This window comes from Triticum aestivum, chromosome 6B (genome assembly GCF_018294505.1).
Source record: "Triticum aestivum cultivar Chinese Spring chromosome 6B, IWGSC CS RefSeq v2.1, whole genome shotgun sequence".
Taxonomy (NCBI): Eukaryota; Viridiplantae; Streptophyta; class Magnoliopsida; order Poales; family Poaceae; genus Triticum; species Triticum aestivum.
In genome coordinates this window covers 624,657,538-624,681,984 of record NC_057810.1, presented here as the reverse complement: position 1 = coordinate 624,681,984, position 24,447 = coordinate 624,657,538, and the positions used below count along the sequence as shown (strand labels likewise).

Below are 24,447 nucleotides of genomic sequence, written 5' to 3'. Positions count from 1 at the left end.
ATTAAATTTCTAAGGAAAAATGAATTAGTGGCATTGGTATTACCATTTAACAACAAAGAAAATGGGAAAAATAAAAACAAACACTCATATAATTTGCACGAAATATACATAAAAATTGCGCTTTTTAAAAATATGCAAGAATAAGCATATAAAAGTGGAACTTTTGCAAAAAAGCAAAATCTAAGAACAAATGAATAGTGGCATTGGTATTACCATTAAAGTAGAATGAAAATGAAGTAAAGACTAAAACAATATCAAAATAATGATTTTTTAAAAAAGAATGAATTGGTAGCTTTGGTATTTCCTTTGAGAAGAAATAAAATTCAAAAAAACTTACGCACAACTTTGCATCGAAATTGCACTTTATCATAATATGCAAAAATAATCAAATAATTATGAAATTTTGGCACATAGTATATTGTATTCGTATGTATATAATTGCACTCATCCAAAACACACAAAAAACAAAAAAAAAAGCCAATAAAGAAAAGAAAAAAGGAAAAATAAAAACACAACCCAGAAGAGCAAAAACGAGCCCAAGAAGCAATTCAACTGACCCAAAATAGGGGTCAATCGATTCCACACAGCCCAACTCACCACCAAAATGACACAGGGAAAAAAAGCACACATCTCAAAGCAGAATCGGACGGCCACAAAATCGTCTAACCCAAAAAGAATTTTCAGCTGACTGACATATAGCTAAAGTGTTTCTGCTAGCCTAACTTTCAAAGTGGTGGTTTTCTGAGCGGCGGCGAAATCTAAGCAGAAACTGAAATTTGAACGTTGCTCAGAATCTCAACTAACACCAACATGTGCAAAACAATGCCCCCCCCCCCCCCCCCCCAAGTAAGAATGACAGAAAACATGGTAATCATAGTATTTTCCTATTGATGAATCTGTTTATCAACTATCTACAGTTCTGATCAAATGCATGAGAGGGAAAAAAATACATTCGTGGAACATATTTTCCTGTAAATTAAAGAGAAGCCTACCCTATCTTTTTAGCAAACAATTGTGTTACCGTGTGAAGAAAAGAAAAGAAAACTTACAGCTACAACCGAGTTTCATTTACAATCTTGAGCCCCCAACTGACGTCTTCGCAGTGCCTCACGTACGGCACCACCTTGCCCAGGTCGGCGTCCCTCTTCGCCTTGCAGTCAAAGTAGGGGGCCTGGTGGAAGCACGGCTCGATGGACATGGCACGGCCGCACGGCGGCTCCGGCACGACGTGGTTCTCGGGCCTGTACATGATCCACGGCGTCAGCCCGGCGAGGCCCTGCGCGACGTAGCCGAAGGTGGAGAACCCGCTGGTGATCAGCACATCGCTCATGCTCAGCAGGTAGATCTCCGCCAGCGCCTTCATGTTGTGCTTCCTGTTCTTCTTCTTCTGGTACTCCTCGTGGCTCGGCTGGTAAACTTTCACTGTGGTGCCGTCGACGGTCCGGTGCTCGCTGTACCTTTCCCTGATCTGATCACTGTACCAAGAGCTCAAAGAGGTCGCGAGAACGGCGATTGTCCGGTTATTCCCAGCGGCCGCTCCATCGGTCACGCCGATTTGTGGCAGCAGCTTTTCACCCTGGACACAGGAAAGGATCTGCTCTAAAACATGTGGAAACGGCCCATTTCTTTGCAGGATGCCCTTCTTCTCAAATATCCTGATCTGTATTCCCACTACTTTATCAGCTTTAGCAAGGTAGGCCCTGTAGTACGTTGTCGCCGAATACCAGATATCATTTGTTGGATGAAGAAGATACCGGCCCAAGTGATGGAAAACGGTGTCCTTTTCAGGAAACAGCTTGCTCAGTTCATCCTGGAAACTTGGGATAAGAAACAGTGACGGCACGAAGTACATGTCGGTCCGCATGATCAGCCACGGCACACCTTGCAGGAACTGTTGATCGTCTTCGCAGTAGAAAAGCTTGTCGTGGAAAGCGTAGTCACCGTCAAGATGGAGGTACACATAGGGAGGCCTAGCACTGGCTAGAGACCGATATGTGTTGCCACGGATAACATTTTCCTGCAACATGTTGCCATAGCTCTCTGGACTACGCTCGGTGAACTCACTATAGCTCAGAGGGAAATCTGAAGGAATCAACCATGAAGTTCCAGGAAAAGGCTCACAGAAAGTGTTGGCAATCTGCTTATAACGGTCCACGAGCAAAACCCTGCCTGTCAAAAGTGCGTAAAGGAACGCTGAAGTGATCTCAAGCATCCGGTTCCCCATCCCGGCATGGATTATCAGGAAGAGATAGTTGCAATCCGATGTGCCGTTGATGCTCTGAGTGGACATGAGCTGTTTTACAGCATTGTTGTATGATTTGGTGCCTGGACCACACTTCTTCTGCAGTGCTTCTTGTCTCCTTAATCTTTCTATGAGGTATGGAGAAGGTACTCTTGCTGCATTCCTGTGATAACGTGCAAACTGGTACCTGCTGCGACACGATCTTTCATCAAATCCCTCGATCAGAAGGCCACCCAGAAGTCTGTCATAATCAATTTGTGCCGATGGAGATAAATCATCAGGCATATCATCTCTTATATCTGAAAAAGATAAGATGTTTTAAGTCAGCGCAAGAGAATGATACAAGGAGGACCAAAATAATAGTATTGGTTTGCTGCTGCATATTATAGTTCAAAAAAAATGGTAAATATAAGTTGAATTACATTGTTGTCATTATTCTCAAAGCGGAAACAATCACTTGAATTACTTAAATCCCTAGAAAGGATTGGGACATGGAAACTGACATTAGGGAGCACCCATCGTTGTATCTCTTGAGTAAGCCAGTAACAGAATAAATATTATAAGAAAGTGGGTTGTACCCAAACAAAATACAAGAGAAGACTGACCGAAAAAGTGTCTTTTCAATGAACAATACAAAAGAATGCAATTCATAGCAACTTGACGCAAGATTTTTTTAAAGAATCAGTATTACGGAAGTTGGCTGGTTGCTTGTTCTTTTCCTCATGCAGTGGGGAAGGTATTAACTGGGTACAATCTAGAATAATTAACTGGACATGGACCTCTAGTTGCCCCCGGTTTTCTTCAGTGGTAGCGTATATACATATTATGTTGTCACGTTCACGTACAACATATTGTTTCACATGCGTAGTTGAACATTTGAATCAAAGTGCGTTGTCATGTGTACAAATTTCTTCAACTTTCCTATACGTGTTGTCATAACATATGCTACAAATATAAAGTGGTACACTGTATGCCCAACGTATTGATTCCTTTTATGACAAATATTTAATCACCAAAGATATTATTCTTAAAAGAATATACCTTCTAACATTTGGATCAAAACAATTCACAGATCAAAGCATTTTAGTAGTCTTAAAAGAGTATCATTATTTATACCAAACTAAACATTTCAATTAATTTTTCAACGGAAATAACATTATACTAAGGCAAGCTAGTATACTTTATTGGTTCGATATGTCCCTTCCAACATTCATGCACATGACTAATTCTATCGTAACCACCGATTGTTATGACGAAAACTAACTCTAATTGTCTCTCAAGGTGAGGACCACGGATATTTTTGTGAATGTTTGATTAGATATGTATCGAGAACTTGAACCGCACCATATTCCTCCTCTTACTTTATTCTTCGTCATCTCCTTGAGAAAGCGGCGTGGCATGAAAAGATACTCTCTAGTGGCATTCATCATTGATGCAAACAAAAGTAGCTAGCAGCTTAGCACCATTAACACAGAAGCTAACTATAGAGAGGTGCCGACATGTAGGAGGGTGGTTACATTTCTACAGCCTAGAGACAGAGACGGTAAACTAATCTCGCCCCGAAACGAAAGGCCACGACACGAACACGCGCGCGCGCTAGGGGCCAAGGGGGGGGATGCGGGAACCATACACGTTACCTGGGTTCACCTCCGGCAGGAAGAGATCGGCCCGGAAGAGCCACCCCGGCGCCGGCCCGGCCTGCCGCCGCTGCAGGAGCAGCACGGCCGGGATCAGCAGGAAGAACACCGACAGCCCGAAGCGCTGCGCGGCGCCACCGCGCGGCGGCTTCCCCTTCGCCCCCGCCCCCGCCCGCAGCCACCGCGCCCCCTCGCCGCTCCTCCCCATGGCCACGAGCTAGCTAGCAGAGCCAGCGGCTGTCCGCGGCCAGCCCCAACCGCCCGCATGGGCTAGCGGCGAGCCGGTGCTCCCATGGCCGTGCTCCGCTTTAATTTCGGGGACAGGGAGGCCGAGCCGGTCTGTGTCCGGCCGTCGCTTCGTCCGCGTGGGAGCAGGTTGCAGGAGCAGCTGGCTACTGGGCAGTGACCAGTGAGGGTGAGGCTGCACGTCCGGACCAGTGAGGGCCAGCGCTTTGGAGAGTGTCTGAATATCTCGTTCCTTTTCTATTTCTGTCCCTTGCCCGGTTTTGCCTGCACCGCACTGCCCACGTTATTTTTCCGTAGCTGGCATTATTTGCCCGATTGTCCGCGAGATCCGTCGGGCAGGGCGAGGAGTGGGAAAACAGCAATGCTACACGTACGAGCTTTCTTTACAAAAGATTACGGAGGAGATGATTTGGAGAGATGCCATTAGTCGAGGGATTGCCCCCCACCTGAAATCGGGGGGCGGAGAGATTATTGACGAATCACAAACTACGTCGCCGTAACAACCCCGTAAAGCCCTGTATGTCTAGGATTATTGGTGGGAAAAAGTACGATATTGCCCCCCACCACAGGCCGAAAATGGGATCTCAAATCTTCTTATCTAAATCAAGAAAGAACAAGCACAAACCACCACCCGGGGCAGAGGGCAGTAAAGCAAAGCAGCCAACTGCTCTGTGAAGCGTAACTCCGGTGTCCGGACGCCTGGCTTTGTCAAGTTTTGAACCTGAGCGGTCGTCACAGCAGCGTTGTCCGGACGCCCGTTGTTTTTTGTTCCCGAACATTTGGATTCTAAATGGCAACTATAGTTTACACGAGGTTGCCAAACATGGTACTTTTCTGGCAAAAAAACAAATTGAAACAAAGTTGTCATGTTTTAACCACTAAAATTACAACCTCGCATCAACTAAAGTTATCATCAAAAAAGGTCCCGGGGACATGCTTAAAATCCGAATGTTAAGGATTTATTGGGGTCTTTTTATTTTTTTTTTAAGAATCTCACAAAGCTTTATTACTGAATCATAATGTTCATAGGTACAAAAAGAAGATCGCCGGGTTGTCCTAGCCAAGTGTGTCGGCCAAACCCTAAAGATAATGCATGCTTTGCGAGATTATGGGCCTCCGTATTGGAGGTCCTATACTCATGAGTAAACGAACATGAAATAAAGGTAGTTGCTCTAGTCTTGATTTCCTCGACAATGGCTCCAAATTCTGCTGAGCTTCCCTGTCTGATTGCATCTACCACCACCTTGCAATCGGAGGCAACAAGTAAATGGTTGATATAGAGATCTTCTGAAAGTGCTAATGCCTCCCGAACAGCTAGTGCTTCTAGCACTTGGGGGTTATGCAGTCCTCTGAAAACGAGAGCTGACGCTCCCATGAACAAACCTCTCTCATCCCTGCAAACCACACCAACTGCGCCAAACGTACCTGGGCGTGACACGGCCGCGTCCACATTGAGTTTGTAGTAATCTGTTGGTGGTGGAATCCACGTACGGGGTCGTGGTACTGCTATCCCATGTGCTTCCTCCTTCTTCTTCTTCAAAAACTCTATGTCTGATAAGTAAGCTTTGATGAAGTTGTCAGTGGCAAACGGAGTCTGGTATATATCCTCATGTATAGCTTTCCGTCTTGCACTCCAAATCGCCCATAAAGTAACAATCATCAACTGAAATTGCTCCGGTGGAAGAGAGTCATTCATGGCAAAGAGCCACAGCCGTGCGTCAGGTTCTGAGGTTGCCCACATGTGCTCGACCATCTCGGCTTCTGAAAGTGCCCACACACACCTAGACACATTACACTCCAGCAAAGAATGCCGCCAGCTATCCTGCCCTCCGCATAGGGAGCAAGCACTCGTAGTGGCCATATGACGATGGTTTAGGACATCTCCCGTAGGGAGTGAGTGTTGCGCCAATCGCCAAGTGAAAAGGCGCAGTTTCGGTGGCACTGACATGTTCCATAGCAAGTTCCACCCCCTCATCTCATGTTCAGAGTTGGAAGGATCCTCCCTTTCCTCCAGCCATGCCTCGCGCCCAATCTTGATCTTGACAATCATCTTATAAGCTGACCGTACAGAAAAATGCCCCCTTGGATCATCATTCCATGCCCAGAAATCGTCCACACGCCGTGTACAGAGCGGTATTTGCAAGATCGCCTCCACATCAATGGGTATGAACACCTGTCTAAGCAAGTCCTCTCACCACGCAGCTCTAGTGTGGTCGATCAGATCAGAAACCAGTTGCGGTGGGTCAGCAACTAAGGAGGCCACCGGCTTCATCATTCTGTCCCTTGGGATCCAACTATGTTGCCATATGTTCGTGGTAGTTCCATCACCAATACGCCGGATAGCTCCTTGGGTGATAATATCTCTCCCATCAAGTATAGATCGCCACACCTGAGAAGGATGTGGACCTAGTTGAGCTTCAAGGACTGTACATTGTGGAAAATATGATGCTTTAAGGATTTGTGCACTAAGAGAGGAGGGATCATTCAATAATCTCCAAATTTGCCAAGACAAAAGTGCCAAGTTGAAGATTTCTATATCCCGAAAGCCAAGTCCTCCCAAACTTTTCGGTCGGGTCATCAAATCCCAAGCTACCCAACATGGTTTCCTCTTGCCTCTCTTGCTCCCCCACCAAAATTGACGAATGAGTGACGTAACGCTTCCACAAAGGCCTCGAGGTAATCTGAAGCAAGACATCGAAAAAACTGGTAAAGCTTGAGCCACAGATTTTATGAGAACCTCCTTTCCTGCCACTGATAAAAGTTTCTCCATCCATCCCTTTATCCTTTCCCAAACTTTGTCTCGTAAATATTTGAAGGTGCCATTTTTGGACTGTCCAACATCGGTCGGCAGACCCAAATACTTTTCACTCAAAGACTCATTCTGCACATTAAGTATATTCTTTATCTCCACCCTAAGGGTCTCCGGGCATCCCTTACTGAAAAATATGGACGATTTATCATAGTTTACCCTTTGGCCCGAAGCCAAGCAATATGCATCAAGTAGGTTTGAAACCTCATTTGCCCCCTGGACACTAGACTTGAAAAGCAGCAGGCTGTCATCTGCAAACAAAAGGTGGTTCACTACCGGAGCCGTGGGCGCCACCTTTATGCCACCGAGCACTAATGACTGAGAACTGTGTTTTAAAAGGCACGAAAGGCCCTCCGCTGCAATCAAGAATAAGTAAGGGGAAATAGGATCTCCCTGCCTGATACCCCTGGAAGGTGAGAAGCTCTCTAATCTTTCTCCATTAAACAAGACCGAGAATGAAGCAGAAGTGATCATACTCATAACTGTATGGATCCAATCTGGTGCAAAGCCAGGCTTAACCATAATTGCCTTTAGATAAGGCCACTCTAGTCTGTCATATGCCTTCATCATATCAAGCTTAAGTGCACAAAAGCTGTTTGTCTTGGATCTGTTTCTCTTCATGAAGTGCAAACATTCATACGCACAAATAATATTATCCGTGATCAACCTCCCGGGAACAAAGGCTGATTGCTCCTTTGAGATAATATCTGGCAATATCAACTTCAATCTATTCGACACCACTTTAGAAGCTATTTTATAAATCACATTGCAAAGGCTGATAGGCCTAAACTGGGTAAGTAGAGTGGGATTTTGTACCTTGGGTATCAACACGAGTACCGTATCTTTTTATTTGGTCCATCGGCCAGCCAAAAGCTTCATTCTGGCCCACCCCATACGGGTATGTGGCAGTGGCATGGGCCGGTGCTGCTGGCGAATGCTTGGAAAAGGAAAAAAAATTGCCGCATGGTCGGCAATTAATGCTCGGATCTTCTGTGTGCAACTCAACCGGGATTGACTGGCCTTTAGCTAGTTGGTCGGTTGTGCAAACGAGGTTTATCGTTACTTACCTCCAAAGAAATATACACAAGTTTTTTTCTAACACATAAAGCTTTGCATATCTATTTATTGATATTAATAGAAGGAAAAGAGAATGAGTACAAGCGAGGGTAAAACACATGCACAAACGCAAGTTGTCAAGAAACCGGTGCCCAAAGCAGAGAGACAAGGGGTGCTTGGCCCGAACAAGTAAACACCATAGCTAAACCCACTAACTAGAGAGGCAGTCCAAACCAACATGAAGTTTGACAACCACAAGTCCAGCACCGGGGACATCACTAGCACGCAAGACGATGCCTTCAGGAAGAAAAACGAGGTCGTGACACCATCGCCATCTGATTCGAAGAATCAGACCCCAGGGTAGGGCTTCCCGTGGTTCTCGAAGAAGGGCGCAGAGAGATGCCATGACAATGCTCCAAGGAGGGGACTACACTCGCCAGCGACGATGCTTCCAGAACTGGCAAGCCGAGTAGAGATTTCTCTATGGCATGTGTCTGAGCAATCTAAAGCCACCGGACTAGAAACTGGAAGTTGGAAGTCAAATGTTGGTTGAAAAACCACCACCGCCATAAGGGGAGCTACGTCGAACATGAACCTTGGACATGACGAGGGACAGGGCAGCGAGGTGACTGGGGTTGGGGAGGCGGCGGGGCGAAGGGGGTTGATAAGGGGACACGACGACGCTGACGAGCCATGATCTGGAGGAGACGTTGATTCGGACCGCTGGGGCCGATGCCCTCAGGACACCGGCAAGCCATAGAGGCTGGAGGAGATGCAACCGTGTGATAAACTTCATAATGATATTTAGACATGGCCGCTCCGAGTAAAATAGTGAGCAAGAGGAAAGAGAATATACCTTGTAAGGGAAACTCCAGCCCGATCATCAAACCTGTCACAAATGTTCGGACCAACTATTCGAGCATTCTTAGTCATCCAACACTCCTCAAATATTCGCGGATAGTGGGCTAAGTGGTTTCGACATTCTATTTTTCTCAAACCAGCACCAAACTGAAAGAAGGGAGGATCCACGCGAGTGAGGGCTTTTGGAGGCCGGGCTACAGGCAGGCCGCTATCTGGTCCGTCTGGTTGGGATTTGGGATTCGGAATCCATCAGTTCGTGCCAGCGCCGTGGCAGGCCTATTGGGGGGAATACGGTCCGTGATACGCCTAGTGGCCTATAGTATTGTATGCGGCCCATTGCACACAGCTGTTCCCGAGCCTGCACTGGAAGCACAGTGCACGGTGCAATGCTGTTGCACAGGAGTGGGCGTCTTCGTAAAAGTGAAGTCGATAATGCAAAACGACCATTATGCACAACCATGCCTACATGGAATGATTAATCTATATTAAAACTTCTTGTATCCTAACCTGTTCCAATTTTCTAGTGTGTAAAAAGGACAAAACAAAAGTTCAAGCTTAGTAATAATGGGTTTTTAACCTTAGTAGTAATTTCTTGAGGAACAGACCTCAAGCAAACAGAAGTACCTGTTATATTAGACACACAAAAAGAAAAATAAGCATGAGTATTATCTTTGGTTGATTTTGCTCCTGTCAGTTTTGTTTAAGTTTGAATGGGCATGTCATATTTGTAGTACACTTTAGCTGTACTGACATACATCAGTGACAACAAAAATAAGTCAGTGGTAATGATGAAGCATTGACGTCAAAAAAATATGTTCATTAAAATGATTGTAATTTCTGAAATGATAATGTGTTCATGAAACCGTCAAAACATGAGTACTCCCTTCGTAAAATACAAGATTGCTTAGATCACTGTCTAGACATGTTAATTGCGTTGCTAGTAATTATCAACCTGGAGCCTACCGGTCCGAGTTCGACCACGTGTGCTTCTAACTTCTGATACGAATTCATCCCATAGCTGCGCGCATGTCTGTGACGATGTGAGGGCATAGTAAATTGGCAGATGTGACAAGACGGGATGAAGTGAACCGGACTGCGCGTGCGCCCGTGTAAAGTGAGCTCGCTAATGCCAAACGTACGATGGACATGACCCTGCCGTTGTGGCGGGATAAGTCAAAACTAAACGCGTGTTTAAAAACTGTCTGCTCTATCAAATGCTTCATTAACGAGCTCATGTAAGCTGTGTCGATTTACTAGCGTGCCAGACAGTTAAAATCGATTCCCAGATTAGTCGCAATACTAGTTTTTAAACACAAAACAATCTTAACCTTAGTGCGTTTTGTTAGTGCAGCTGGCGAGATCACATTAACATGAAGCAGTCTAACCTAGCTTAATGAAGGATGGCCAATAATACTCCACGTCCGCGCTTGAAGAACTGGTGGTGTCCGCTGGCCACCAATGCTCCACGGTATGCATGCAACGTATAGGTTCCCCGCGGACTGCGCATGCAGCAGAACGTACAGGTCTGTGCTCGCCATGTCGTGCGTACATGTCAGGGACACACTCGAAGCCTAGATGCCTTTGCACGTGGGTGGGACCTCCCTGGCTCAATACAGCACAAAAATAAACCGAATACAGGGCAAATACTCTGGCAGCACGGATCCCCGTGGTAGTGGGATGGCCGAGATAGTGGCCTGCCTGATGCTCGGCCTCCATTGGCATTTTCCGGGATCCACGCGTCCATCTAGCCCACTGTTAGTTGCACATCTCCCCATAACTCATGTGTCCACTCACCTTTTTTTCCTCTTGATCCTTATGGTCTTGATGACTATGGTTGGATGGTCGACACCCTGTGCGCGGAACATTTCAGCAGACATTTAATGATGTCCATTTATTAATCAGAGTTGGAGTTGCCCTAACTATGTTCGTCTAGTCTCTTTTGCTCCTAGATTCCCTAGATGAACTTTGATGTTCAGACAACCGGAGTTTTGAGATTTTAGGGCATCTCCAACACGAACCCTTAAAATATCAGCAAATGTGTGGACCAAGCTAGCGGAACGCACTTTGCCATCCAACGCAGTACCTCATCAGTCTGTGGACGCGTCCACTTGATTAAAATCCCGTAAATTGGATGCAAACCACACGTCCGACATCCCGGTCCCACCCAAAATATCTCCCGCAGCCGCACCCTCTACCACGTTACTACACTTTTCACTGCTCGCACCGCATTCATGCCAGCCGAGAGTGTATGCGACCGGTCACGGGAACCTGCATTGAAGTGGCGCGCCAAATGAGAACGCCACCAGCACTGCGTCCCGGTCTCCATGCATGTACAATGCCGGATGGATGTGATCGGGCAGGATGGACGGGGCGTGACGATTATCTACCACATTCCAACCAGATTCTTGCTCGTCCGCCTATCAGAATTAAACATGCACAGCGAAGGATAAACCACTCTGGCGCATAATGTCAGCCTGACGATAGACGGATCTCTCCGTGAGGAGAGCGGGCAACCCCGAGCTAGGGTTCCTCCCCTGCTCCCCCCGCCACCGTCGGCCACCCTCGCTCCCTCCCGCCGGCGCCGGCCGCCGTCACGCGCCCCCCGGCCCACCTCCCTCTCCCCCCTCCTCCTCCCCCTCCACCGACGCTCCCGTCGCCCCCCGAGGCGGCGGAGCGCCCCCTGCTCTCCTCCCCGTCTCGATCCCCCTCCTCCTCCATCTCCCTTCGTTGCCGTCGGCAGCGGCCTCCGACGAGCCCGGGTGGCGCCGGCGCTGGCGGACGTCCCTTTCCCGCGCGCTTGGAGTGGGTTCGGGGCTCCCTCCTACCCGGCGGTGGTGCTATTTGGCTGGTGGCAGTGGGGCCCGGTGGCGGAGTTCCATGGGCCTCGGGTGCCCTCGACGCAGCGACGTGGTCGTTGGCTGTGGGGCGACGCGGTGGGCGGTTAGCCGGCGGCGCCCGCTCGGCCCAGATCTGGGCCCTTTCGGGCCCCATCTGGGCTGGGGTGGGCCTGCGGTCTGGGGCGCAACGATGTGGCTCCCTGATGGTGAGGCGAGGCGGTTGTGGCTGCGGTGGTGACGGCTCCGGCGGCCGGCGTGCTGCAATGTGGCTGCAGGGACTGTCCGGACCCATTGGGGTCCTGTCGGGCCAATGGTGGCCTGGCAGGTCCCTGTAGCTACGTTCGGTCGGCTCCGCGCAGCGGTTGAGGTTGTTTCCTCATGTCGATTGCGTTACGGTTGCCACCGAGCCAGGTGTCTTCTCGTCCTACCTCCAGGTCTCGTGTTGGTGGCCTCAGTAAGACGGTGAAGATGGTGCGGTATTCGTGGTAGCATAGGCTGGTGGGCGGCATGTGGGGCGGTGCGCTTCTGATTGTCTAGGGTGGCGGTGGTGGTTTCGGGGCGGGAGATATCTTTGGCGGCTCGTTCGCCTCCGGCGCGGCTGCGCCCGTGGGCGTTGCCGAACCCTCCTGAGAGGGGTCGGTGATACCCCTTCCCCACTGCCAGCCGCGTACCGGGGAAACCCTAGACTTGCCTGGGCGGCAGCAGCGTCGTCGTCACATTTCTTGATGAAGATGTTGCTTAGTACGCGAGACTTCGGAGTGCTTGGTGGGCGGTGGTACTTCTCTAGAGGGTGCAGCGGGTTTCGGCCCTCTTTGCTTCGTTGAGTTGCCGGCGTCGGCATTTGTTTCTTTTTTCTTTCTCTCTTTTTCCTTTGGACTTGTTTGTGCAAGTCGTTTGTATCGGTTGGATTGCTTTATAATCTAAAGCAGGGGAGACCCTTTTTTTGTCAAATCACTCTGGCGCCCACATTGAAACAACCCACCGTGTGGCCTAACTGGTGCCTGTTATTTGTATGTGGCCACGCCGGACACAATCCGCACCACACTGCGCCCGCTTCCATTCCTCCATGCATCACCACCGCCATGACTGCGAGCTCAAGAGTGATGTGGGAGAGCGTCTCGACGGAGTATAAACATGAGCTGACTGGCTGGCTGGCCCGTCGTGCACGACGGATAGAAGTCGGCTTGCCAGCGAGCTTGCCATAGGTGAGTGACGACGACCCGGCGATGGAGGAGGCGTCCGACAACGAGCCGACACTCCTGCCCGGGCTGGCCCACGTAGCTGGCAGCGCAGGCGATCACCGACAAGAACTTCGATAGCTCTTGGTCGTTAATGTCGCCCGTGCGGTTCGCGCTAGGCCGCAACAACTACAAGGCCGACACATCCACATTTATCGTGTACCTCACCTCAACCAGAGACGTCTAGGCCGCGGACTCCGATGAGTAAGAGTATGACATGGAAGACGAAGACCTGTGCGTCCTAGTATGTTTTATTCTTCTTGTCGATGACTCGGAGCTTCATTTCCCGGAATTCACGGACAGCGAAGATGCCGGAGACGGGGAACCACAAGAAGTTGGAACACGGACGCCATCCTGTTTACAGGAAAACGGTTTGCTTAAATTCCGTTTAAAACGTGTCAGGACGTTTGTGGTACACCGTTGAATGGCCTCCTGCCGTGTGCACCGGATACTGGTTTTATGGTCCACGTTCAAAGATGCGTAGAGACTCTTTGAGCGGTCACGCGGTGCTGTCTTTTACTCTCTTTTTGCAACGAAAGCCCGTCGTCGTCCGCCGTCCACCCAAAATTCTCAATCTACCAGGCTCAGAAAAGAAAATGGCGCATGGCTCGGATCTCAACCGATTTTAACTGGCCTTTGGCTAGATCACCTCTGCTATGCCCTCGCGTCTAATTAAGTTTATCGTTAGCAGGCCAGCAAGACGAGAGAATTTTATAAGTGGCCTATGACGGAGGCCATGCGACCAACTTGAGATTGGGACTTAGACGTGGCCGCCCCGAGTAAAATAAGCAACGCTAAGACAACGGGAATCTGCTTTGCAACCATGTTATCGTCTGGTATCTTGTGCCCCTACGATTCCCTCCATGAACTTCCCCATCATTTCCTGGACCTCTTTTTCTAAAGAAAAAACCATTCCCTGCGTCTACTACTAGCTGAGAACCTTTCTATCCGTGACGATGGCCATAGCAGCTACTCGTAGTAAGTGGTGCAAGTTCTACGATGATCCATCCGGACAGCATCGATCAGCTTCTACGGTCGAGTATGAATTCTAAGTGGAGGAGTTCGAGTAGTACCTTGGTCGTCGTCGTCGTACTTTGGGAGGTCGTCGACGTCGAAGAGCATCCGCGGCGAGGATTCGGCCCGCAGGTTCCCGACGACGAGGACGCAGGCCGGGAGCGTGAGCAGGCAGAGCAGCAGCGCGGCGCGCAGGCACTTGCGCCGGTGCCTGCCCCGCCCCGCCTCCTGCTGATCCGCGGCGTGGGCGTGGGGGTGCGGCGCCCTTGCCTCCGTCTCCAGGCCTCCGCCGCCGCCGCGCAGGGGCAGCCTCTCCTCGTGGCCGCCGTTGCTCCCCCGCCAGCTGCTCGGTTGTTTCTCCATGATCGAGCTGCCCCACGCTACCTCTCCGCCCCGTGCTCGCCGTGTAGAGCGGGCCGGCTAGAAGAAGCGTCTTGTTTGCGCTTTGCTTCGGGTTCGGGGTGGAGCGGTCAAAGCTGTGGAAGGGCCGCGGCCGGGTGGGCGCTGCAACTTGCGAGAGAATAGGGGCGCGCTCGTTATCGTCGTGGGTTTGGACGTGATGGGCTGAAGACGGAGCTTGCAACGTGGTGGCAGTGGGTTTGGCAACCGAGCACTGCTATTCAGCCGACGCTTTTCACACGATATACTCGGACGACCATGCCCATCAGACCGTTTGTAAATTATATTAGATGCACATCAGTCTCACGACGTAGAGTCTGTGTCGGCTGCAGATCGGCCATACCGTGTCGTGTGTACATCAGTTTCGTCGTTGGCAACTTGGCATTACTAAAACTTTCTTTTGCTGTCATGAGTGGATTTGCACTGTAATCCATGAGTCCGTTCATGTGAGGTCCGAAGGAGTTGCAGAATATAACTGAAGAGGTATAGTAAACGTGCATGTGCAACGCACGTACTGCCTAATGTTCTAATGATATGCGAAAATTCACTGTATATAAAAGGATAATCTGATAGTAGTAGTGAAAAATATTTAAAATGAATTGTTTTATAGAAAAGGTTCATTTTCCTTCCAAAAAAGCTACTACATTCACATTTCAGACTAATAAAGAATGGAAACTACGCTTGATGATAATTTTAGTATCTCGGTTACTTCCAAACAGTCAATTAAGAACTGTGACACCTAATGACCAAGTATTTTATCATACAGTAAAATAACAATGGAGACAACACCTAATGAGTAACGACCAATGGTCGTTTCAAAACATCCTGCAGCGACGAATCATCAAGACATCAACCACTAGCCAAGGGTCTGAAGCCGCCCACTAATTTTCTCCTACCTCTTATGCAGCACGATTCAATTCAAACAAATGTTATGTTCAAATCCACCGAAATCCCAAGGAAAATGCAAAACATTTGAGTGTATATATGGTAGAAAAAAATATGCAGTTTCAGCGGTGAAACTTCCTTTGCAAGCTTGACGGGCCTTTGTGCGGGCCAGATAACTTACTTGATAGTGCATCACTATACACCAACGAGCAATTAAGAAAAATTGAGGTACAATAAACACATGAAAAATTCACAAAACACCTACTTTTTTTTTACCTGGATATGGTTCCATCATGTTTCAAGATTGTTATGGGATTCACTGTTGACGAAGGACCCAAGTGTCCACCGGCTGTACGCACCGCTGTTGACGTGCACCTGAAAGATGGAATCATGAAATACATGAAGATGCCCAAACAACCAGTTTCTCACCACATGGTGTCATGGTTGTCAATACCATATAGAAATAGATCAATGTGGAAGTACAAGCATACTAAAAACCTTGAGAAGTTGTAGTTGTGTTGCTGTACAATAAAAATTCTTCAATAATTCTGCAATAAAAAATACTCTAGTGACTACTGCCTATATGTATTTCTATATGGTATGGGTAATAATTGAACATATTACGTGCTGGTGTACTGCCTAACTCCTGTCTCTGGACAAACTGAAACCGGGGTTGCCGCATGCCTGCAGTCTCCAGACTCTACTGAATCAAAGTAGCGTGAAGGACAGGAGGAGCTTCCGGGTGTAGACAAATTCAGATTTGTGCCGAAAATCTTGTCAAATTCGATGTAAATTTATCTAAATCAGATATTCACGGCAAGTGAGCAACCATGGGGGATTGGGGTATCAGGGTATGAGGTACGTCTGTCGGAAGAAGACAATGGGCTCAGCAGCAGCGTGCCTGAGCGGACTGGGCGACTCCAGCAGTCCGACTAAGAGGGGAGGCTCGGCGCGCTGCTGGCCGGTGGTGCGCGCATGTGCGGACAGCAGCAGGCCGGGCGGGCAGAGGCAGGCCACGGCACCGGAGCGCCCGAGCGGACTGGGCGGCTTCAACAGTCCGGCTAATAGGGATCGCTTGGCGCGCTGTTGCGCGGTGGTGCGCCTCCACGGACAGCAGCCGGCCGGGCGCGCCAAGCAGGCCACGGCACCGGTGAGGAGAGCTCGCGTTCGCCGGCCTGAAATCCGTCTGCAAGGAGGAGGGGAAGGCAGGAGCGGCGGCTAGGGTTCTCCCACGAGCCAAGTACAGAAACGATGCGGGTCGTGAGTTTTCGTACGATCGAGCAGGTTTGTGAGGTCCGTCATCGTTGATCAAGTCAGTCCGTCGATTTCGACGTACGTAACAAATCTCAAGCCAAGGTGCACTCCAGCGGACCGAGGATGATCTGGTGAATGGGGACGACAGTCTATATCTGTCTTTTCTTTTTCTTTGTGATCGAGTGAAAGGCCTATCTCTGTCATGGTAGAAGAAATTTGTTGCAGTATTACGGAAGGAGGAAAAAAAAACTAAATGAAGTAACTTTCCCTTGCGCAGTGCTCGAAGTCTTAGTGCTGACCTTTGCAAACATATTTTTATTATCTTATTTTATTATACTTTCTCTTGGTGCCCTCCATCGACCTTGATTATACACTAGCTGACTTGATTGTACTTCGTCAGGTCCTTTTTACTCTGTATATAAGAACTGTCTGAAGTCAAACTTCATAAAGTTTGACCATATTTATATGAAAAAATATTAACATTTACAATGCTAAATTTATAAAATATGAAAACTAAAGTCTTGATTTCACATTCTGAACGTTGGTATTTTTGTCTATAAACTTGATCAAAGTTTATGAGGTTTGACTTCAAACAAATCTTAGTATATGCGAACTAAAAAGGACCGGATGGAGTCCACCAGCCGAAGTTTGGGCTGCATGCACGTTGCGTTTACTAGATTTTCTCTTTGACAAGGCGGGGTCTGATTTGCAAGCAAAAAGACCATGGTGACCTTGGTCTTTGTGGTAAAACACATTGATATCAAAAATAGGTGTTTGTTTGATAAATCATTGTACAAAGTACTTAGTGCGGATGATTTTGGCATGAATTGCTTAGAAACAAGCACTTCCACTCAAAAACCACTGATCCGAGCCGACTAGACTGGAGTACTTTCATCAAGGAAGACATCTATTATCAGAACTCAACAGCCCACACAACATAGAGGCATTGTACCAACAAATGCATCCTAGATAAAACATTATTGTTATCGGTTAAGATATTGGAGGTGGCTCCAGAATAGGGAAATGCATATATTCAGATAACTCATGAGTACAGATGGGGGAGACAAAATCATGGTAGAAATAGTGATATTACACAACCCAATATTAGCCAGACCACAACAACTCATATCACTACGAGGACAGAAGGTACATATTTTCCAAGTATTTGCCTGCATGGTGTATACTCTTTCACTTGCGAGGCTATTGTAATTAAATTATTATTTTCAAAGTGAATAGGAGAGAAGAAGTTTATGAGTGAAAAGCGGGTGTCTCTTACAAGCAGTAGTATTAAGTGCAGCTTGGATCGTGTATATACTACCTCTGTTTCTAAATTAAGATATTTTTGTAGTTTAAATTGAACTGCCAAGACATCTTATATTTAGAAACAAAGGGTGTATTTCAGTTAGGAGAATGTCAAAATTAAATAATTTTGTCAAAGTGAATATGATGGAACAAAGTTCATGTCTCTTACTAGTTGGGATATATTTGACAATTCTTTTTTTTTACGAAAACGATATCTCAATATAGCACGCTATAGTGGGAAAGTACCATTTTGAGTTTGAGAGAATAGTAAATTAAAAAAATAAAAAAAACTGATTTTTTTTCGTGATATACTTTGACAAATGTTCTAAGTGTTTGCAAATTTTCATAATGAGATCACATTCGTGGAAGGTGTGGCAAAAAAACAAATTCAGTGCTCCAAAATGCTTTCGAAAGTAGCATTTTCAAAGCATCATTTTTTATATTTCTTTTGTCACGCCTTCCTCGAATGTGATCTCATGATGAAAATTTGCAAGCACTTAGAATATTTGTCAAAGTTCACATAAAAAATAAATCAGTTTTTTTAGTTTTTTTATTGTACTGTTCATGCGGGCTCATTTGAGTTCGAACTCAAATACTCCACGTCTGCTATAGCGTAACATCTGAAGAAGTGCGATAGTAAATATGTTAGAGCACTATTTTTTCCATTCCTCTGGACCAAAGGCTCAAATTTTGAAAACACGAAAATGACACAAGGAGCAATGAAGAAGAAACTCATGACCCACTTAGTCCATCTAGAAGCTACATCGAGCACAAATACGACGACTGAACCACCATGCCGGTGAAGAAAATATGCCCTAGAGGCAATAATAAAGTTATTATTTATTTCCTTATATCATGATAAATGTTTATTATTCATGCTAGAATTGTATTAACCGGAAACTTAGTACATGTGTGAATACATAGACAAAACAGAGTGTCCCTAGTATGCCTCTACTTGACTAGCTCATTAATCAAAGATGATTATGTTTCCTGGCCATAGACATGTGTTGTCATTTGATAAACAAGATCACATCATTAGGAGAATGATGTGATGGACAAGACCCATCCGTTAGCTTAGCATTATGATCGTTACAGTTTCATTACTACTGCTTTCTTCATGACTTATACATGTTCCTCAGACTATGATATTATGCAATTCCCGAATACTGGAGGAACATTTTGTGTGCTACTAAATGTCACAACCTAAATGGGTGATTATAAAGGTGCTCTACACATGTCTTAGAAGGTGTTTGTTGGGTTGGCATAGATCGACATTAGGATTTGTCACTCCGTGTTTCGGAGAGGTATCTCTGGGCCCTCTCGATAATACTCATCACTATAAGCCTTGCAAGCATTGTAACTAATGAGTTAGTTGCGGGATGAAGTATTACGGAACGAGTAAAGAGACTTGCTGGTAACGAGATTGAACTAGGTATGATGATACCGACGATCGAATCTCGGGCAAGTAACATACCGATGACAAAGGGAACAACGTATGTTGTTATTCAGTTTGACCGATAAATGTGAGAACCTGGAATTAACTTCCAGACCCTCCTGTGTATATTTGTCAACCCCAGGATCATTGTTGACAACACAACGAAATGATATCATTGCACAATATGTAAAAAGTATTACAAATTTAAATATATCTTGCCCCAAGGCATACCTAGATAAATGTCTCATGACATTTATTACATTCAGAAAAACAGCGGAAAGTACAATGCGTAGCGACTCCATCTTAGCCACAGGCAGTTGATGTAGTCCACGTGACATCACTCCTACGGATCGCCATAGTTGTCATAGTCATCACCTTCGTCTTCATGGAACTCTGTTGTTCAACAAAAGTATTGCCATGAGTACATTACGTACTCAACATGCCTCCCACGGGGAAGGACCTAATAGCTACATGTGGCTTCAAAGGAAGGCTATATGGCTCATTTGCATAAAGCTAATTTTGTTTGACAAATAAAGTAGTTGGATAAAAGAAGTTTTAGAAGAAAAACATGTTTTATCTCCAGAATAACTTTCATCAAGTGAGGATCCTCGATCAACTCATGTCCTTCATAGGTTTCAAGAATAGGGGCAAAGAGGGAATAAGTAAGACAGGTCCCGTACGTCAAGAAAGATTCATGTGTTGCCCATGACCGTGGACACGGCTATTCGAATAATTTTACGCTCTGCAGAGGTTGTACACTTTACCCACACGACACAATCCCGACTTGTTGCCACTAGCCGTCACTAGCATAGTACACCATTTGGTATACCGGCAGGGAGATTGTGACAAGGTCTTTCATTAGACCAAACTTACTGTGCCAAGCCCACTAGGTTTCAACACGGAAGTAACCGCAGTTCATAGTCCGGGCACCCCTTTTGTGCCGAGGATACTCCTCGCAAGGCAGCTATCCCATCTGCGGTACGGCGATGACGACAATAAGAGTGCACTAACTAATTAACCAAGCCAGTGCCCATATAGCATGTGGTTGTACTGTTATCACAATCTTCAAATCCAAGACTTATTAGGCCTCATGCGGCACGGACGACTGATTGCCCCCTTCAACTCGTGAAGGGCGGCCAATCGCTCCTTCAATCCTTGATTCAGCTGTCGCCCGCACCAGTATTCAGATGGTAAGTTTCACCCAGAGTAGAAGAGGATAGAGAAGGTCAACAAGGGCCAACTGGCCTAGCTCAGCGATGCGTTTCAACTGTCAACAGAGGTCATTCAACAAAGCACCTATAGGTGATAAGCATGGCTAAGCATTTCTACTCTACCGGAATTATATACTTCTACTCAGGTGTCAAGTAAATAGGCGACAAGCGGATTAAGGTAATGTGTCAATCGACACGCTGGCTACGAGAATTAAAATAGCATGCACATAGTAACAATAAAACTCAATGCAATTTTGTAAACCATAGGATAAGTATGATCAAAGAAGGAGGCATGCCTTCGTTGTTGAGTCCTTCTTCGGTAACCTGATTTGTCCTTGTCCAACATCATCGTCACTCCCTACTCGTCGTAACGATAGCAAAGGCAAACACAATAAATACCGGAGCAAAAGTAAATCCAAATAACATCCAAAACAAATTAAGGGTTGATGGATGAAAAGATATTGATCAAGATGGAGATTCCGAAGATGAGGAGCATGATAGGAATGTAAGAGATATGATTCAATGAAGGAACATGGTTTAGGTTGAAACGTCTAAGGAAGGCTTGTTAACAAGACTAACATTTATATATGAACTTCGTTATGAACCACTAGTAGTTCCCACTACGCATCCTCGCTAAATTGGAAACTACCATATCACAAACACAATGACATCAACACACATGGAATAGAACCAAGGTATGCATTTAATTACACAACCACAACATGGCATGATCAAGGTGAAAGTTAACCACAAATAAACATTTAGATAGACTAAATATTTATAATGGTTAAAAGCAACCAAACATGCCAACTATATGGTAATTCAAAAAGGAAGCATTCCCTAATATGACCAAACCAACATTCTACACCGTACTAGTCAAGGAATCAAACATCCTTCAATAACATGAATTGACTTGATATAGGTCTAGACCTAGATTATTATTAAAAGAAAATATGACCAAGTGCATAACATCAGATCAATTCATTTGTCAAATAATTAACAAGAAACTATAAAACACATAGAACAATAGGCTGAACAACTATCCTAGACATGATATGATTAAGAGCGATAATCAACCACAAATAAATATTTAGATAACTCTAAATATTTATAATGGTCAAACATTAACTAAAGGATATGAATCCACCAAGCATCTAGTAGCAAGCATTCCACAACAAAGGCCAAACTAACACTAAGGTGAAAGGTAAACAAACCACTAATAGTAAGATGCACATCATACGAGGCATGTGAATGGAGAATAACTAGAGGTCTTAACAAATAACACAAGCGTCATACATACAAGTGATCATGAGAAGATACTAAGCCAGGACATGGTCTTAATAATAAAGAACAACTAATACTAATGACCACCAGCAACAATACTATAACCACATGCTTGCAATAATAAAGTACGATACACACTGAGTGTGTTATCAAAGCACAACTCTACTGACATGACATATGACTCGTCCTACGTATAAGAGTCATAGCAACAAGTAAGTTAAACATCTACAAGGAAGAACTAAACTAGGCAACTATAACACATAGAACTTCACAAGACATGAAAGATCACTTGCATGACGATGGCTAGACATACAACAATACAACAACTAGATATAATAGATATGACAAAGGACATGCACACAACAAATGCAATAGTATGATAAACCCGATATGATTGTAAGCATGGGTGATCATCACACGAGATGCCAAAATATGCTACTAATAGAGTACAACTCATAACTATGAGATAACTTAGTTGATATCAACTAACACGACTATCAAGTATGGCAATAGGACACCACCATACATTCTAGTTGTGACATATAAGCACATCGAGGAAGCATACTAAGCCTGTAGGCAAGTAAACAACTAGATCATGGCATCAACCAAATAAAGCAATGAAATATCATAGCATGAATAACAGAGACAACATGCATTTCAATCAAGTACAACTTACACTTGTAAAGACATAAGCTACATAAGCAGGAATGTTCTATAACATGAATTGCTACACACACTATCATCTAGTCACATTTGTCACAACATCATGGAATGATATTGATCAAGCAAGATGGAATCATACACAACTAGCATGTATCTCTCCAAGCAAAGTCTAACAGTATACACCATTGTATCGTAACTCCTAGTAATGTTATAACACATGAAATCATACAATAAACATGCATTCGATGTTTGAACAAGTTCTAGCATGGCAAGGTAATAAACTAAGGTAAATGATCACACATGATAATTACCAAGATGTAATAAACTAAGTTCTATGCCACAAGAATAAATTATATATAGCAATGCAAATAAGAATCATGACATAAAGCATCCAACCATGAAATCTGGATACCAAACATATAGAAAAGAAGAGGAATAACTAGGAAATTATATTCTACGCAATGAACTATAATGCACTCAGTTCCAAACGACAAGGTATTTCATTTGATCTCTAACATAAGCAAAACTATCCAACAAAACGTACAAAAATATATATAAACATTTATTATAGGAATGCCATGATTTCAAACCAATAAAATAAGGATGCGACATGGAAGAACAAGAATATGTAAACTATATCTAAGATTTCTCCATGCTAAACAAAAATACATATATGATGCCTTTCATGATACGATAAACAAAGGAAAGTCTAGAATAATTCTATGGGATTATATGCATGGCAAACATTCATAAAAATTTGTACGCATGCACAAGGACTACATGATACGCAAGAATAACAATACGAGACAACGTACAAGATTATAATAAGTAAATAAAGGAAATCCTTACAATAAATCTAGTCAGTCACATCTAACTTCTAAAATTAAGAAATAATTATGAGCGACTCCTAGACATGTCATGAACATAATAAAAATATTAGACAAACAAGAAAAGTTATTTAACTCATAACACAACAGACTCTAGGCATAAACGACTATATAAAACCCGATTGACCAAACAAGTAGCCTATTAAATCATATATAATCCTACAATTATCAAATAATTATGAGTGACTCCTAGGTATTCATCACAAGTAAAAAAATAAATAAATAGGGTAAGAACACGCACGTAGCGCAATTCCCGTTTGCACTAAACGAACTCCTAATATGATATGTGCGCAAAATCTAAAACCACAAATGGGTTTCTCTAACCACTTACAATGTTTCATCTATTGGGATCAAGATCAAACGATGAACCAAAACGATGGAAATATGTGTGTAATATCTGGTTCTTGCGATGGATAGCATCAACGCGCCCAACGACAAAAATAGGAGGAACTATGATGTCTAGGAGATAATACAAGTGATGTTGAGAAGGCGTGCAAGTGGAATTGGGTAGAGGCTCACCGAGTTTGACGTAAAGGTGCGACGAACTTGATGAACAGTGTACACGCACATGTGAAATTCTTCGCGTGTGGTTCACGGATTGCGTTCTTTCCTCTCTGAATGGATTCATGGCATGGAGGAGAAGTTCCTGGCGCGAGGAAACAGATGGGGATGGCCTCCTTCATCGGGGTCGAACACCGGTGTCCATGGAGCACCGTTTCCTTGCAAAGTGTTCTGGAGAGTTCTGGAGAGAATGAGGAACGGAGAGGGAGGAGTTTCTGCGGGGTGGAAGAAGAGGTGGAGGCGCATGGGATTTATGGGAAAGAGGGAGGGATGTTTCTCTTATGTATGTGTTGCTGTACGTTTCTTCTGTGTGTGTGGGTGGAGGGAGCGTACATAGGAAGGAAGAGGAAGGAGAGGAGGCGTGGGAAGAAGAAGAGGTTTCCCTGGATGGGAGAGATGGCAAGTGGAGAGAAATACACAGGGAGGAGGAATTAAGGAGGATGCATCAGTTAACATGCGTGGTGGCTTTTGAGGTTTCCTCTTCTGTCACTTGTGAACGTGAACCTACAGGAAGGAGAGGAGGTGCTCGCTAGGAGAGCTGGGTGTTGGCCCAGTTCGGCTAGGCCCAAGTGGGAGAGAAAGAAAAAAAATAAAAATTGGCCTTTGGCCCATTTGAGTGAGAGGAA

At 45.4% G+C, this 24,447-nt stretch overlaps 1 protein-coding gene across 2 annotated transcripts; it reads right to left on the bottom strand.

Annotated features, from left to right (window-relative positions):
• Nucleotides 1–865: 865 nt before the first annotated feature.
• Nucleotides 866–14,460, bottom strand: LOC123138364 (galactoside 2-alpha-L-fucosyltransferase). 2 transcript variants are annotated; one of them, XM_044558330.1, is made up of 2 exons: nucleotides 14,000–14,460; nucleotides 866–2,541 (listed from the first exon to the last, which is right to left on the bottom strand). In XM_044558330.1, the coding sequence occupies exons 1-2, from the start codon at nucleotides 14,301–14,303 to the stop codon at nucleotides 1,052–1,054; spliced, it is 1,794 nt and encodes a 597-aa protein (XP_044414265.1). In that variant the 5' UTR covers nucleotides 14,304–14,460; the 3' UTR covers nucleotides 866–1,051. The 2 variants fall into 2 exon arrangements, with proteins under 2 accessions (XP_044414265.1, XP_044414266.1); XM_044558331.1 differs by lacking the exon at nucleotides 14,000–14,460 and adding an exon at nucleotides 3,880–4,303.
• Between the last annotated feature and the right edge of the window lie 9,987 nt (nucleotides 14,461–24,447).